The sequence below is a fragment of the Pituophis catenifer genome, unplaced genomic scaffold (genome assembly GCF_029215685.1).
Source record: "Pituophis catenifer annectens isolate HBS135680 unplaced genomic scaffold, rPitCat1.0.hap2 SCAF_1, whole genome shotgun sequence".
Lineage (NCBI taxonomy): Eukaryota > Metazoa > Chordata > Lepidosauria > Squamata > Colubridae > Pituophis > Pituophis catenifer.
Genome location: NW_027256881.1, coordinates 294,727,796 through 294,742,266, shown reverse-complemented (window position 1 = coordinate 294,742,266; position 14,471 = coordinate 294,727,796). Strand labels below are relative to the sequence as shown.

The 14,471-nt window shown below is 35.4% G+C and overlaps 1 protein-coding gene across 3 annotated transcripts in view; it reads right to left on the bottom strand.

Annotated features, from left to right (window-relative positions):
* The window catches only part of PRORP (protein only RNase P catalytic subunit), a 40,486-nt gene extending 26,340 nt beyond the window's left edge, over window positions 1-14,146 (bottom strand). Inside the window, exons 1-4 of one of the 3 annotated variants that reach the window (XM_070931380.1) lie at window positions 14,027-14,146; window positions 11,743-12,960; window positions 9,921-9,968; window positions 8,081-8,216 (exon numbers count right to left, since the gene is read on the bottom strand). In XM_070931380.1, coding sequence (XP_070787481.1) covers window positions 8,081-8,216; window positions 9,921-9,968; window positions 11,743-12,686 — 1,128 coding nt within the window. In that variant the 5' untranslated portion in view covers window positions 12,687-12,960; window positions 14,027-14,146. Of the gene's footprint in view, window positions 1-8,080; window positions 8,217-9,920; window positions 9,969-11,742; window positions 12,961-13,878; window positions 13,924-14,026 lie in introns of those variants that run through there. The other 2 variants (XM_070931379.1, XM_070931381.1) reach the window with 2 other exon arrangements.
* Between the last annotated feature and the right edge of the window lie 325 nt (window positions 14,147-14,471).

Sequence of the window (14,471 nt, the reverse complement as noted above, 5' to 3'; positions counted from 1 at the left end):
CGTTGTAGGTAGTCAGTTTGTGAAATTTTACTGCACCCACTGATCAGGTGGTCGACTGTCTCATCTTTCTCATTGCAGAGGCGGCATTTGCTGTTGGTGGTAACATGTTGAATTTTTGCCTTCATGCAGCTTGTGGCTAGGGCTTGTTCTTGAGCTGCCAAAATAAAGCTTTCTGTTTCTTTTTTCAGTACTCCTGATCTTAACCAGTTCCAAGTTTGTTTCTGGTCAGCTTTGCCTTCAATACTTTTCAAGTATTGGCCATTATTAAATTATTATTAAATTTTAAATTTTAAATTATTATTATTATTATTATTATTATTATTATTATTATTATTATTATTATTATTACAGCAGCTGCACACTGAGTTGACATTTTTGTTGGGCTGTCTAGCGTGACTTCCAGACCACTTTTCTGATCAGTCTCTGCCAGCTTAGTTCCCATTAATGGACAACTCAGATTTTTTTTGTGCCAATATGCACCACTTGTTTTCATCGAAGCAAATTCATTATATTGAAAGCAACCTATTGAAGCTCATCACAATCCCTTTATTTACAATCCAATTTAATATCCCATTTTCCATAGTAACCAACTAGATATCCCAGGTAGCTTATAATAATGGACTTTTGCTGATGTTTGTTCCCCAAATAACTGCTATTCAAAATCAAGTTGCCTTCAGACCTACAGGTACACTTACAGACACCATGACCATACATTAATTTTAGTATTTTTTTAAAATTTCGAACAGATTTAAGAGTTGATGAGTTAACATTAATACATTAAAAGTTCATTTGCACTAAGATAGTACATGCAAGTGAAAAAGAAGGTGGAGGGGTAGAGACTTGACCTACCTTTCAGAAGCAGGGTTTTTTTCCTAGGAAAAATTCAAATTACTTAGGTTGTAATTACTTTCCATTAAAATAGTGTTTGATTTTAACAATCAAATGGTGAGGGGAGAGAAAGAAGGGAAATAAGAAGCAAATTAATGATTTGCTGAATTGTCACTACACTTCTGTCACCAATAAATCCCTGCAAAGTGATAATTAATTATTATTAAAAGCAATTTCCTTAGCGTGATGGGAAAACAGTAATTGAAATGAGTGAATAGAGCAGTAAATTCAATGGTTTCCGATACACAATAGAATTTTGAACCTACATCAATAGTAGCAAGATGACACTAAATATACCGCAAGGTCAGCAATGAGGTCTCAGGGCCCAAGCTTCAAACTATTTATCAACAGAACTCAACAGAGGTCAGAGGAAAATGTGTAATAAAAGTCTCTATATGTACTAGAAGCAGATGGTACAAGCTATCTTTATGCCAAAGGAAAGTTTATACATGACACCTATTGATGTGCAACTGTTTAATTTAGTTAAATGGAGATTAATTAGCTCAGATTTTCATCCATTAAATAACAAGAAAATATTACTATAATACTTTACATTAAGAAACTGTAATGGAGGAGATGGACCATGTGCATATGGTCATGTGCCAGAGTAGAATATAAATAGATTAGAACATAGAACAAGATAAGAATCATAAAAATTATCTGGGGGAAAAACAAGTAAACTCCAGTTAATTCATGTACCAGATTGAAGTCTAGAGAGTTGAGGTAAGGCAGCAAACAAGTAGCTATAAGCAACAAAGACAGAGCTGAGTAATGCCTACACCCACTGGCAGGTATAGGATTTCAAACAATGCTGGAAAGAACTGAAGAATTCTAAGGGCTGCATTCAGGATGAATCAGAACAATGAAACTATAGGTGTGTCCTCATGAGCAATAAATGGAAAGCTTAAGCAGGACTAAAGTTACTTAACTGTTCTAATGACTACTGAAGACAAAAGTTGAAGATTAAGGTGATGATTCTTTTACCACGTTTTCTGACTCTACAAGAAGGATTATAAGCATTTTTGAATGACCTATGTCACAGGGACTCTTGATTGGCTATCAGCTCTTAGGTTTATTTCCAGAGGGTTGCATTTGTTAAATACTTATATCTCTCTGGGAAAGTCCCCTCAATCTAAGTATTGGTGGAAAGCATGCACCCTTTTCAAATTCAAATAATAATAGAGGATGTAATAATTGCATCCATTCATTCCCAGTAGTTCCACAAACTCCCTAACTTGGCTTTTTTCCAGATGGAAATGGAAGGGGCAAGTCAAAGTGTGGGATGTTGTATCTAATACAACCAAACATAAACACATAATCAGAAGATTACAAAGGAGCTCAAACACAGTTGACACATAATATTTGTTCCATTATCATGAACCTATCTTGTATAGGAACTTTTTAATTCAATATATTATAATTGCATTATAATCTAATTGTTCATATGTAGGCTCTTCTTTACAATATGACATTAGTATACCAGGCATCCATGGCATACATCATACATACATGTATACATAAATGCATGCATACATACAAGTTATTCTTTAGTCAATATTGAATGTTTATGCATTTGTTCTACACACAGTTCAAAAATCTAAATTACAATGCCTTTAAAAACCAGAAGTTTTTCAGTACTGTAGCAATATACTGATTACTGAATTCTTTAGGCAGGTTCAGCTGCCATTTTAGGCACTGGTCAAGACCCTCGTGGGAGGAAGCATCTTTCTTCTTCTGAGCACTAGCATAATTCTTGGTAATATTTAAAACCTGATAGTGAAAAATTAATCACTTTTCAAATTTTCCAGTGGCCAGGACACCCCTTTCCTCCCAAAAAAATATGTAATTAATTTATAAATAAAATCAATGATTCACTCTACACTTTCCTCTGCACTTTTGGCTGGATAAGTCAAGAACCAGTCTGACCAGACAAAACAGAATTCAACTTGTGCTAATTCTCTGCTGGACTGAAATCTGTAACAAGCAGATTTATTATTGTAGTGTTAGCACTACAACAATGCTAACATTATTGCACCCACCCCTTTCCAAGAAGAATGAAATATTTTAGGAAATATTAAAAAGGCAGAATATTATGTTTCCCTAGATGAGAAATGGAGAAACATGTTTTAAAGACAAAGCAGCTCCCACCTTCCTGCCTCCCCCCCTCTTTTGTCAGTGGGCCAGAGACAGAAACCCAATCCTTTGTCAAAGGACCATCATCTGCAACACAATAGGACCCATCTAGCAACAGAAACTCACCACATGGCACCTGGGAAGATTACATCAGCCAGCAAGGCTAGCTAAGACCCCCACCCCTGGGAGTCTGATAACCAATCGGGATACTCTTTCTGGGCCCCAGGAAGTTCAAAGCCAGAGAGGGCATAAAACCCGGGGACTCGCTGTGTCTCGCCCTTTTTCTGTTCAGGAACTCAAACCATGTGATCCTGTCCACCATTAAACCATCTTTCCAAGCAGTCTCCATGTTTCCAGTGTCTTTTCCCCCACTTGGAGCTGAACCCAGAAGGATATTTCTTCTTACAGTAGGAAATGTTTCTTGCATTAGAAATGACTTTTTACATTTTTTCTGTATTGCCAGGAACTCTATAAAGCAGCAGACCCGGCCATGATACCACAGGGAGGCAAATTCAGGACCACTGCTTCCACCTATCATCCAGATGTTACAAGATTTCTACATGATCACTAGGCCAAATACCTCATCCTTAATCCAAAAATGTGGATTGTTAACCCTGTGGTTGTTAAGCAAACTCATTATTTGCTATAGGGTGGGTTTTGCCAGAATTTGGAAGTAAACGCCAGTTTCGGGCAAAAATATAATAAACTGTGGTCATTTGATCACTGTGAATGAGAGGCAGTTGCTGAGTACCCTAAAGTGCAACGAAATGTGTGTATGTGGGTGTGGAAGGGGGCAAACATCAGAACTTCAAAACACTGAACATTATCCCATCCCAATTGTGATCATAAGTCAGGAACTACCTGTATGAGTAGTGTTCTCTCAAAACAGAAGTTTTGCTTTTTTTGTTTGTGATATTTCCACCTCACAAATCAATTAGCCATAAATTTAATTTCTATATTAAACTGATCTTAATAACATTTATATCATAATCTTTACCAAAACAGAGAGTATCACCAGTAATTCATTTATACTAAATTGCACTCTAATTTCCAACATAACCATAAAGAATGGCTGATTAAGGTAGGGAATGACAGGTGTTTTTTTTAATGAGTCATTGTGACTTCATAGGAAATGGCACGTGTATATCACCACCTGACCAGAAATGCAGATTACTCTAACAGGTAGCAAAAAATAGAGACTCACATCCATAGTGACATCTACATAATTATAAAGTAAACAAAACCTACAAATGGTCAAAAGTTATTTATACTGGGATAGAAAAATAACATTTTTCTTTAGCTTAAAAAATAGGAAGTCCTTTTAATGCTGTGGTATAATCTTTTAGTACCTCTATAAAAATAGATTAGCACATTAAAGCCTTTGGCCTGTTTACCCTAGACAGCTACAAAAGGGGCAGTTAAATGAAGTGGGCAACCCCAAGCCTCAAAGCTTTATGTCAATTTGAATCAATGTTTGTGGCTCCTAAAGTGTTTCTAACTACAACTGCTAGAAACTGATAACAATTCTGAGGGACGAAAGACAAAATTCTGAACAAAAAAAAAAAATCTAAAATAGGCTTGACAGAATTAAAAACAAAGAACTACCCCACAAACCTAGGAGAATAAAAAAATCCTAATTTCATTTATATGCAACTTTTAGTATAGTGCCCTGCCTGCTGCACTTCTTGATAACATAAACATATTGTTAACCCTTGTCGCTAAAATTTTCCCCACTCTGCTGGGTTTTCTGTTCTGTTGTCTTGTTATATTCAATCATAAAATGATGAAATGTCTTTGAATTTAATAGTATCAGTAACATTTTTATATCATTGGTTATTTTGAAACATAAAGTATCGTCAACGATCAGCAGAAAGCTCCATTCTTAGAGGCTATGTGTTAATGTAACCAGTAAATGTATTTAAAGGGCTATCAATGAATGGCTCATACAAATTTCTGCAAATTTGACGTTCTTTACATTTTTAATAAGCATAATAATCAGTAATGTCAAACTATAAAAAAGATTCCGTACTCTAGCTTTTAGTATTTGAAAGTAACAAAGAAATATTATTTTCTACTTAATAAAAAATTGACTTGGCAACATGAACTTTGTGACTTCTAAAATTATCACTAACGAATTGTCCAATCTGAGTGTATGTAACTATGTAAAACTTTAGATGAGTCAGTAACAAATAAACACTAAAATGTTTTTGTACGAAAAAAATCAAGGAAAGCATTAACTGAAATGATGTATTAACCATATAACGCACATCTGATTCAATCCTTAACTGATTGAAAAAACAATGAGCCATAAATGGAATCTCCCTAAATACCCAACACATATCCAAATAAAAAATTCTATTATCAAACCAATGGTTTCAGCTGTTCCCATAATAAATTCCTTCCAGAAAAAAACCCAGCTGTGTGTAAAATACCCAAACATTTCCAACCCTGAGCAATTCCTGAAAGTTGCTGGTTAACTGACTTAGCAAACCATTAGCATTTAATATCATGACTGGCTGAAAAACAACTTTGCTGAGTCAAACCAACCACTCACATGATCCAGCAGATGAATTCCAGCTATGGCCAGAATCTGAAAGTTGACAGACCATCCTCATAGCTGACTACTGCCTCAAAACATGAAAAACGCTTTTAAACATGGAAACTTAGCAATCACTAAGAATGAAAAGAAAAGACCTATCCTCCCCATAAAGTTCTCTAAGTCTGCTTTAAAGACAAGCTTGCAATCACCACACCAGTGGTGGAATTCAATTTTTTTTACTACCGGTTCTGTGGGCGTGGTTTGGTGGGCGTGGCCGGGGAAGGATACTGCAAAATCCCCATTCCCACCCCACTCCAGGGGAAAGATATTGCAAAATCTCCATTCCCACCCCACTCTGGGGCCAGCCAGAGGTGGTATTTGCCGGTTCTCCGAACTACTCAAAATTTCCACTACCGGTTCTCCAGAACCTGTCAGAAACTGCTGAATAGCACCTCTGCACCACCTTGCACCAGTAAAATTCATGTCAATTACATCTCCTATTAAAAAAGCTTTGATGCCAGCTCTTCGAGAACTACAGATTTTCCCATTCAGTAAGCAATCTGTAAAGATTTTCATCTAGAAATGCCTTTCTTTGTCTTTCCCATTTTACAGTGTACGTATAGGCAACCCTTCTACTGGGACACCCAACAGTGGGAGCTTCTGACACAGGGGCAGCTTCTGACACAGCCATACAAACTCTGCAAAGAGTCCACCGAGTTCCTTTAAGATCGATTTTTGGATGCTTCTCACAGCCTTATTATTGTATATATAAATAAAGCAACCCTTCTTTTAAAAATTCAGCACAGGTAGTTCCTGACTTAGAAATGCTCATTTAATGAGCATTTGAAGTTACGATGGCATGGAAAAAAGTGACCGCTGGTCCTTACACTTACAATCCTCACAGCATCCCTGTGGTAATGTAATCATGATTTGGTCACCTGTCAACCACTGCATATTTTTGACATAGTGTTCTACAGTCACGTGACTTCCATTTGTGATCTTTCCAGCTAGCTTTCAATAAGTAAAGTCAATGGGGGAAGACAGCAACGAACATTGCAAGTCCCAGTCACATGTCTCACTTAACAACCACAGCAATTTGCTTAATAACCGCATGAAAAAAAGTTGTAAAAACTCTGATGCCATACTTAATAACCCACACTATTTAGTGGCAAATTTTTTGGTATTTATTGTGATTTTAAATTGATGACTACCCTGAACATCTTCAAACTACATACCTTATTAATTCCTTTGTAAGATGTTCCTACCTAATAGTTAAATAAAATCAAAATATTTATTTGGGAGCAAAATATGGGAAGATAGCTTTCAGACAATGGTCTTGTTATTAACATCCAAGATACAACAAAACCAAAACAAACGTCAGATCCAATATCCAATATCACCATCTAGTGGCCATTTTTCTCTCCTACTATACATGCAATATTAGACTGTGTATATCCTTTCAAAATGCTTTTCAGCACGTAAGTATGTCTTTTTGAATAATTAAAGCAACCTTGTCCTTCTCTGGACTTGCGCCACTGCTTCACAAAACATTTTTGGATGTCTCTGTAAGTATATACAATTATAAAGCCACTTTGCATGTGTCATATCTGTAAGTAAGTCAGTTACATGACTTAAATTATAACTACTTAAAAGAATTTTAAAATGTCATGTCACTAATACGAGCAGCATCAGCAATAATTTATTTAACTTACATACTGCTCAACTCTCAACAACCCTGGGCAGCTTACAACAACCAAAGAAATTAAAATAAAATCAATACAACGTAACAGATAAAGGTAAGAGATGGCATGTGCGATGATGCACAGCAGGTGGATAAAAATCGATGATTTTTTTCAAAAAAAAAATCAGATTTTTAAAATTTAAATTGGATTTTTTTGATTTTTATCAAATTTATTTTAATAAAATGCTTTTGGAGTAAAAATCTATCTAAAAATAGTCTTCTATTTAAGATACATTAATAATTTAAGTTATTTAGCATGAAATAGAGCTAAGTTATGTATCATGAGGTTGTATATTCTGCAATATTGGGACTGTCAGTGAGTCAACAGCAGGTCAGAGGAGCCTCTGCAGGACAGAAATGACAGATGCTCTTTAAAAATTATGATTTAACTCGAGTTGATTTAAATCAAGAAATTTTACTAGTGATTTAAATCATGATTTAAATCAACTTGATTTAAATCAAATCCACCCTGATGCACAGGATCTCATTCTTTCTTACTTAAAGACCTGGGTGATTAGCCAAGTCTTCACGGCTCTTCTAAACAATAGCGGAGGTTGGATCTCAGGAGGAATCACATTCAGAAGGCAGGTGTTGCTATAGAAAAGGTACACTTCCAAGATCTCAATAGACACCCAAGGAACCCAGAACGTACCAAACCTGCAGGATCAATTGGCCAGGCAAATGTTATAGCAACCAGGCCCTGTGCCACATAGTGCAATATTATTGTGTTACAGAAAAATATAATCAAAATAAAAAACCTTTGTTTAATTGAGACTCACCTGGGGAGATGTATTTCGAAATATATCAGTGCCTTCAATCACATCCTTTTTTATTTTGTCCTTGACATTGATGAATTCTTCTTCACTCAGATTAATATCTTCCAAAAGGTGACCACAAGATGGACACTGCCTGCTACTGTAACAATGAAATCATCTAATGATTTTATTATCTACTTATAAAATATTAGCATCTTAAATATGTTTTGCCTTATTATACAATTTAAGCCTCATTACATTTACCTTTAGGCTAGTAGTACAAAATGTCCAAAAAATGTACCTATGTAAGCTCAACTAAATCAATCTATTGAATTAGTAACCATTTTTTGTTAGCTTTCTTATAGCATGCTAGTTTCTGAAGCAATTCTTCTGCAGACAGCACAGAAATGAAGTTAACTATGCTATTGGCAGGTTGGCAAAACAAGTATCTAATAATATTTTGATCACTTATTTACAAGGCTTGATTGAATATTTTGATTGAAAATATTTAAATATTCATTAAATATTAAGTAAACTAGCAGTTATGTGAAAAAGCTTCAACTGGGTCATTTCAACATAAACCTAAATGAATCAAAAGTTTGTGTATTCTTTTCTTCCTTTTTTTCCAGCATAGTCACAAGAAGACATGAATCCTAAGCAGCAATAGGACAAACTGCATTGAACTATATTTAATATTAATTAGGATTTATTGAAATCTGCCACTCAAAAATCCATGATCTGGCTTTTTTCAATTTATCATAATTAAGTTTAACTATACTTTACATTTTGGTCAGAACACTAAAACAAACATAAATATTTTAATCTGTTCTTGGTTGTGACAAATTAAAAGAGAACAATTATTTAAAGAGCCGACACAAAGCTCAGATGTATTCAAGGGGTATTAAATTATTTAATCATTATTCATAAATGGCACCATTCAAAAGAAACAATAAAGAAGCCTAAGAAGGAAACAAAAAGACCAGAACACATCACCTCCAGCAGCAAACACCCAAATAAGCAGGGATTAAAACCAAGCAAACAAGCAGAAAACAATAATCAAGGAATTAAACGAAGAGAAAATCACATCCTCACCAAACTGGCAGGGTAAGCTACTGTACAGTATATAAACAGGGAGCAAATCCCACACTCACTACATTTATTTTGTACCTAGTGGGTAATGAAACACCTGCAACTAACACCAAGCAGAGAACACCAAGAACTCCACAGTTCAATCCTGAGTTACATGCAGCATATTCTCTTCCATTGGAACCCAAGGGTGCTTTTCCAAAAGGCAAAGGGACTTTCTTGGTTTTTTTTCCTTGAAAATGTTTCGCTTCTTATCCAAGAAGCTTCTTTAGTTCTGACTTTACTGTTGAAAAGCACCTTTGGGACAACTATGACCTGGATGATTGAGACTTCTACTGGAACAATCTTATTTTTATGGTCAGAGAATGGAGAAAAATTCTCAATTCTACCAATCATTTAACTACATAAATCTTTACAGATTTTCTAATATTTGGAAACTATATGTTCAAGTATATCCTCAGCCACAGAAACTCCTTACTATCTCTCACCCCAAAAATTCTCACAGATTTCTTCCTGCAACAGTTTTATGTAAGCTTCTTTAAGCTTCTACAAGAAATGTAAGATATGAATAAATAAAGAAGACATTCAGGCATTGCACTGCACTTTTAAGTCAGATATTAGATTTTCTATGAATTTTAATATAACTTTTGCAAAATTATTAGAAAAAAGCCTGAAATTATATAACCCTCGAGTGAAAGATGAAAATCTTTTTTTCTGTTCCATTTGAAGAAGTAATTGAAGCTAAACATGAGACAGAACTTTAAAGAAATATACTTACTTATTATTCATGCTTGTTAAATTTCCTTTCCAGTTCTCTCCTGGAATACTATTAAAATGCATAAAAATTAGAATCCAATTAAAATAATTGAAACACATCCAAAAGAAGCATTTCCTGCTATTAGATTCAAATGAAAGCATCAATAATGAACTGGATTTATACTGACACACAAGCTTTTTCCTAAAATATAGCAAGCTACATCTAAGCAGTCATCTATAGAATTAAAGTGTAACTGCAATTTTACTTACACATAAATCCCATTCATTATTTAGAGTATATTACTTCCAATCTATATGTCAGGGTTTTGTTAAGAAGTAACAATTCACAAGCAGGGACACAGAGAACATAAACAAGCAATTCTTATAAGCTAATGTAGGAAAATCAGTTGATCTGAATCCAAAGAAAATAGAGGTTTAGAATTAGCTTTCATTGCTCAAGGACTGTTATTTCTTGAATTACAATAGTGTCCAAATTGTATTGAATCTATGAGGAATCACAGGAAGTTTTTGTCTGCTTTGACAGAGCTTAGCAATAACTATTTAATTAAAATTATATGTTATAAAATATTGCAGCATTTTCGTTTCAGTAATCATCACTGAACATATACTACTTTTAAAGAAACTATAGCAGCATTACAACTTATTCTTAAGTATTCCATTTTTTTGTAAATGCATTAACAGTTTCTTTAAAAATAGCAGGTTATCAATGTCATTTTTAATATGGAAATTCAACGGTAGTTTTTAAGACTGTTTGATTATCCCATTGACTAAGTTCACATATCACACTATGCTATAAGCCATCTACCATATAAGCCATAATACGCTTTTCCTACTTGTAGCTAAGTGCAGTTTTTAAACAATGATTTATAAAATGATTTATGACTGAGTAAGCTGAACAAACAAGAAAATTGTTGCTTAACGAATATACCATGGCTAAGCAATTGAAACTCAGTCTGACCCAACTATTGGCTTAAGAGATAATAAACCTCAAAGCAAAGTAACAGTATATTCATAGGAAGCTGAGTTTACATATGATGTAGTAGAGCACAGGCGGCAAACTCGATCGCGTCACGTGACGTATTGTGACATATTGCAATGTTTTTTGCCTTTGCTGGGGTGGGTGTAGCCTGCGTGTGACGCATCTAGCCTGCAGGTCACCAGTTTGACAGGCCTGGTGTAGCTCATCATCTGGCTTTGAGTTTTTTACTTATATGTACACAATAGCTGAAGTTTGTAAATAACAATTATTTATTGTTCATATGAATTAGGTATTACTCATTAAACCAGGGATCTGCAACCTTAAACACTCAAAGAGCCATTTGGACCTGTTTCCCACAGAAAAGAAAACACCAGGAGCACAAAACCCTTCCTGTGCCTGACTGTTTCATGAGTGGTCACAAAACTAGCATATGTAGTTGAATTAAACATTCTGTTTTCTTCTGAAACTTTTCTTTTCTTGGATTTATCCATGGTTTGCCTACGGGGGTTGAAAAGCTCAATAAACAGTGTGCCGGCGGGTGTCACACATTGGCTGTTGTGACGCATATTTTGAGTGACAGGGAGCCGCAGCAGAGGGATGAGAGCCATCTGTGGCTCCAGAGCCACAGGTTGCTGATCTCTGCATTAAACCAATCTTGAATATAACACAGATGGCTTATAGCAATGTGTGCAAACTTCCCATAGATTTGATAATTACATATATTTCTCATCAACTTCACAACATAAGCAGATTATTTACTACTCAGTGTTTAAAGTGAGAATTGTTTTAAGTAACTTTCATCTAAAATATGAAGAACAACTATTACTGGATAAGCTTTATTTACCTTTCAAACCACTGCTTTACGCTCAGCATGAGAGATTCGTCAGGATAAATTTGATTCTCTCTTAAGTAGTACAGGATATCAATACATTTGTTTTTCAAATGGTCATCCTTCACAGGCTGGCAAAAGTCGAAGAAAAGCTTTATTGTTGCCGAAGCAGGAATCAGATTTTCAGCTACCATCTCATGAAACAATTCAAATGCAAGGTTTCTTTCTTGGTTGAGTAGGGCACCCTCAATGCAGTCTCCATAATTTTGTCTTGAATGGAATGAGACTTTTTTAACCTTTTCCAGTAGTACCAAGGTCTCTTTCCAGTGTGAGGAAACACTCAAACCTTTGATGAGCAAAGAATAAGCTGATGCTTCTAAAGATTTATATTTGGCTTTCATAATATTATAGATGTCATAAATCTCTCCTATGTCCTTATGAAAAACACATAGAGTCAAGTATTTCACCAAATAACTATATTCAATGTCTCCATCACGTTTAGCCACTGCAACCAGCAAGGATTTAGCCACATCTACTGGGCTATGATTATGTACCATGCTGTCAAACATAACATCTTCAAATTTTTTAAAGTGTTGATATTCTTCTTTTAACTTCTCCCATTCCTTGGCACTCAAAGGTGTGTCCGGAGTAGAGACTATGTTTAAAGGACTAGAAGAATCATTTGCAACAGCATTATTTGTATTGTACATTGCCCTCATCTTGGATGATCCAGCCACAAATGCACTGAAAGGCTTTGGGGCAAATCTCTTTTTACCAGTTTTCTTCGTCATAATATCATCTTTTATTTTAATTTCTTGATGAAAGGCTTTAGGATCTGTCGACTCTGCCCATCTACATGATGTAGTAGAAGTAAAACATCTACATACAGCTGGGAAGTTTTGCTTTGTTGACACAAATGTCTGCAAAACCCAATTTGTTTTTGGGAGGAAAAAACCCATAATACTGAATAATTAAAACTGAATTTTAAAAAAAGAAAAAAGAACCAGATTGTAATAAATATATGAAAAATGAGAAAATTGACAGATTGTCCAAAAAGCTGGAATAATAAATGATTGATGTCACTAATAAATTTATCTTATTAAACCAAATCAGTGTTTATCATCCTCAGAAAAAAATCAACTAAAAGGCCAATTCGAAATGAGAACTTCTTTTCCTTCATTTGTTAAAATGCTTGACAGAAGCATATTTCTGAAGTTCCTTCATTAGTGGTACCTACACACAAGAAAGTCAAGCACAATGATATGAGATTTTCATTCAGGTCAGGCTGCATGAAAACAGATATTTTCTTAAAATGACAAAGATAAACTATAAATTGCACTCAGTAAGAATGGTGATATCTCACTTACTGCAGACTCAGTTTTCAGTACTTATCATCTTCCAGAGGCAAACTAACTCTGTAACTAGCCCTAAAATTGAGACCTGCAGGGCTGCTATGGATCAAGAATCTGATTTTGCTTTTAGAATCTATCACTTGAACAGATATACTCAACAACGTAAGGCCTCCCAGCAAAGGTTGACAAGAAACAATCCAGGAAGTTGTATTGTCTGTTCCAACCACCTTTTTTCTTTTAAATTTAGCATTAGAGTATCTTTATTGTAGTCAGAGACCAGTATTATTATGTATTGTCTTTTAACTACAATAAAGACACTTATTTATTAACTCAATAGTTTAAAATAAATCATATATATATACATACACATACACATACATATGACACTGCAGAATTTAACTAATTTAGGGTAACGGAGTCATGGATAACTGAGAGTAAAATAAGTAAAATTAATCAGAATGAATAGGGATTATCCACCCTGTGGGCCAGTATAAAATGGGCAATGCTGTATAACAACTATTTATATAATGTATATAAATGCGTAATAAAATACATTTTAATAGCCTGTTCACATGAGTTTTAATAGCCTGATCTCCCTTTCCTTTCTCCCCTCCCCTAAACCCTATAGATTTGAATTCACTCCAACGCTTCTGACTCAATTAGCTGGAGCTCGCTAAAGCTTATGCATTATAATCATATTAATGTTAAAGGATGCTAGATAGATCGGATTTCCGGCTAGCACAGAATAAACTTGGCTCTCTCCCTACAATGTCCCTTCTTAAATAAATAAATAATCTACCTTGTTAGCTTGCTTGCCATGGCAGACATCAGGACCTCCCAGAATAGAAAAATTCAACCCAAATTACCAAAGGGTTCGGTTCTTGCTAGCTAAAGCGCTCGACACGCACCGCATGCTACGAAGTGTAGTATATATCACAGTGTCTTACACAGGCAGGTTAAAACAGGGCCAACTTAGTCCGGGCGATGAAGACAATCCGGGTCAAAACTCCACGAAAAAGCCGCAGCTACCGTAATAAGGGAACCACGCGCGCTACTTTTTCCGGAAATTTCCTCCAATCGAAGCACTCTCCTCTAATTGGCCGATTAGCGCACGTGAGGTGTATGCAGGCGGTGATTCAATAGCCGGCAGGCAGCAGCCATCTTAATTAAGCCCCCCCCCACCCACCCACTCCCGCTTTCCATTTTCTCTCTGTACGTCAGAGGTTTTCCAACTGGGCAGCTTTAAGACTTGTGGACTTCAACTCCCAGAATTCTCCAGCCAGCATAGCTGGTTATTAAATATAAGCATAGCTGGCTGGAGAATTCTGGGAGTTGAAGTCCACAAAATCTTAAAGCTGCCCAGTTGGAAGACCTCTGCTGTACGTTATACAG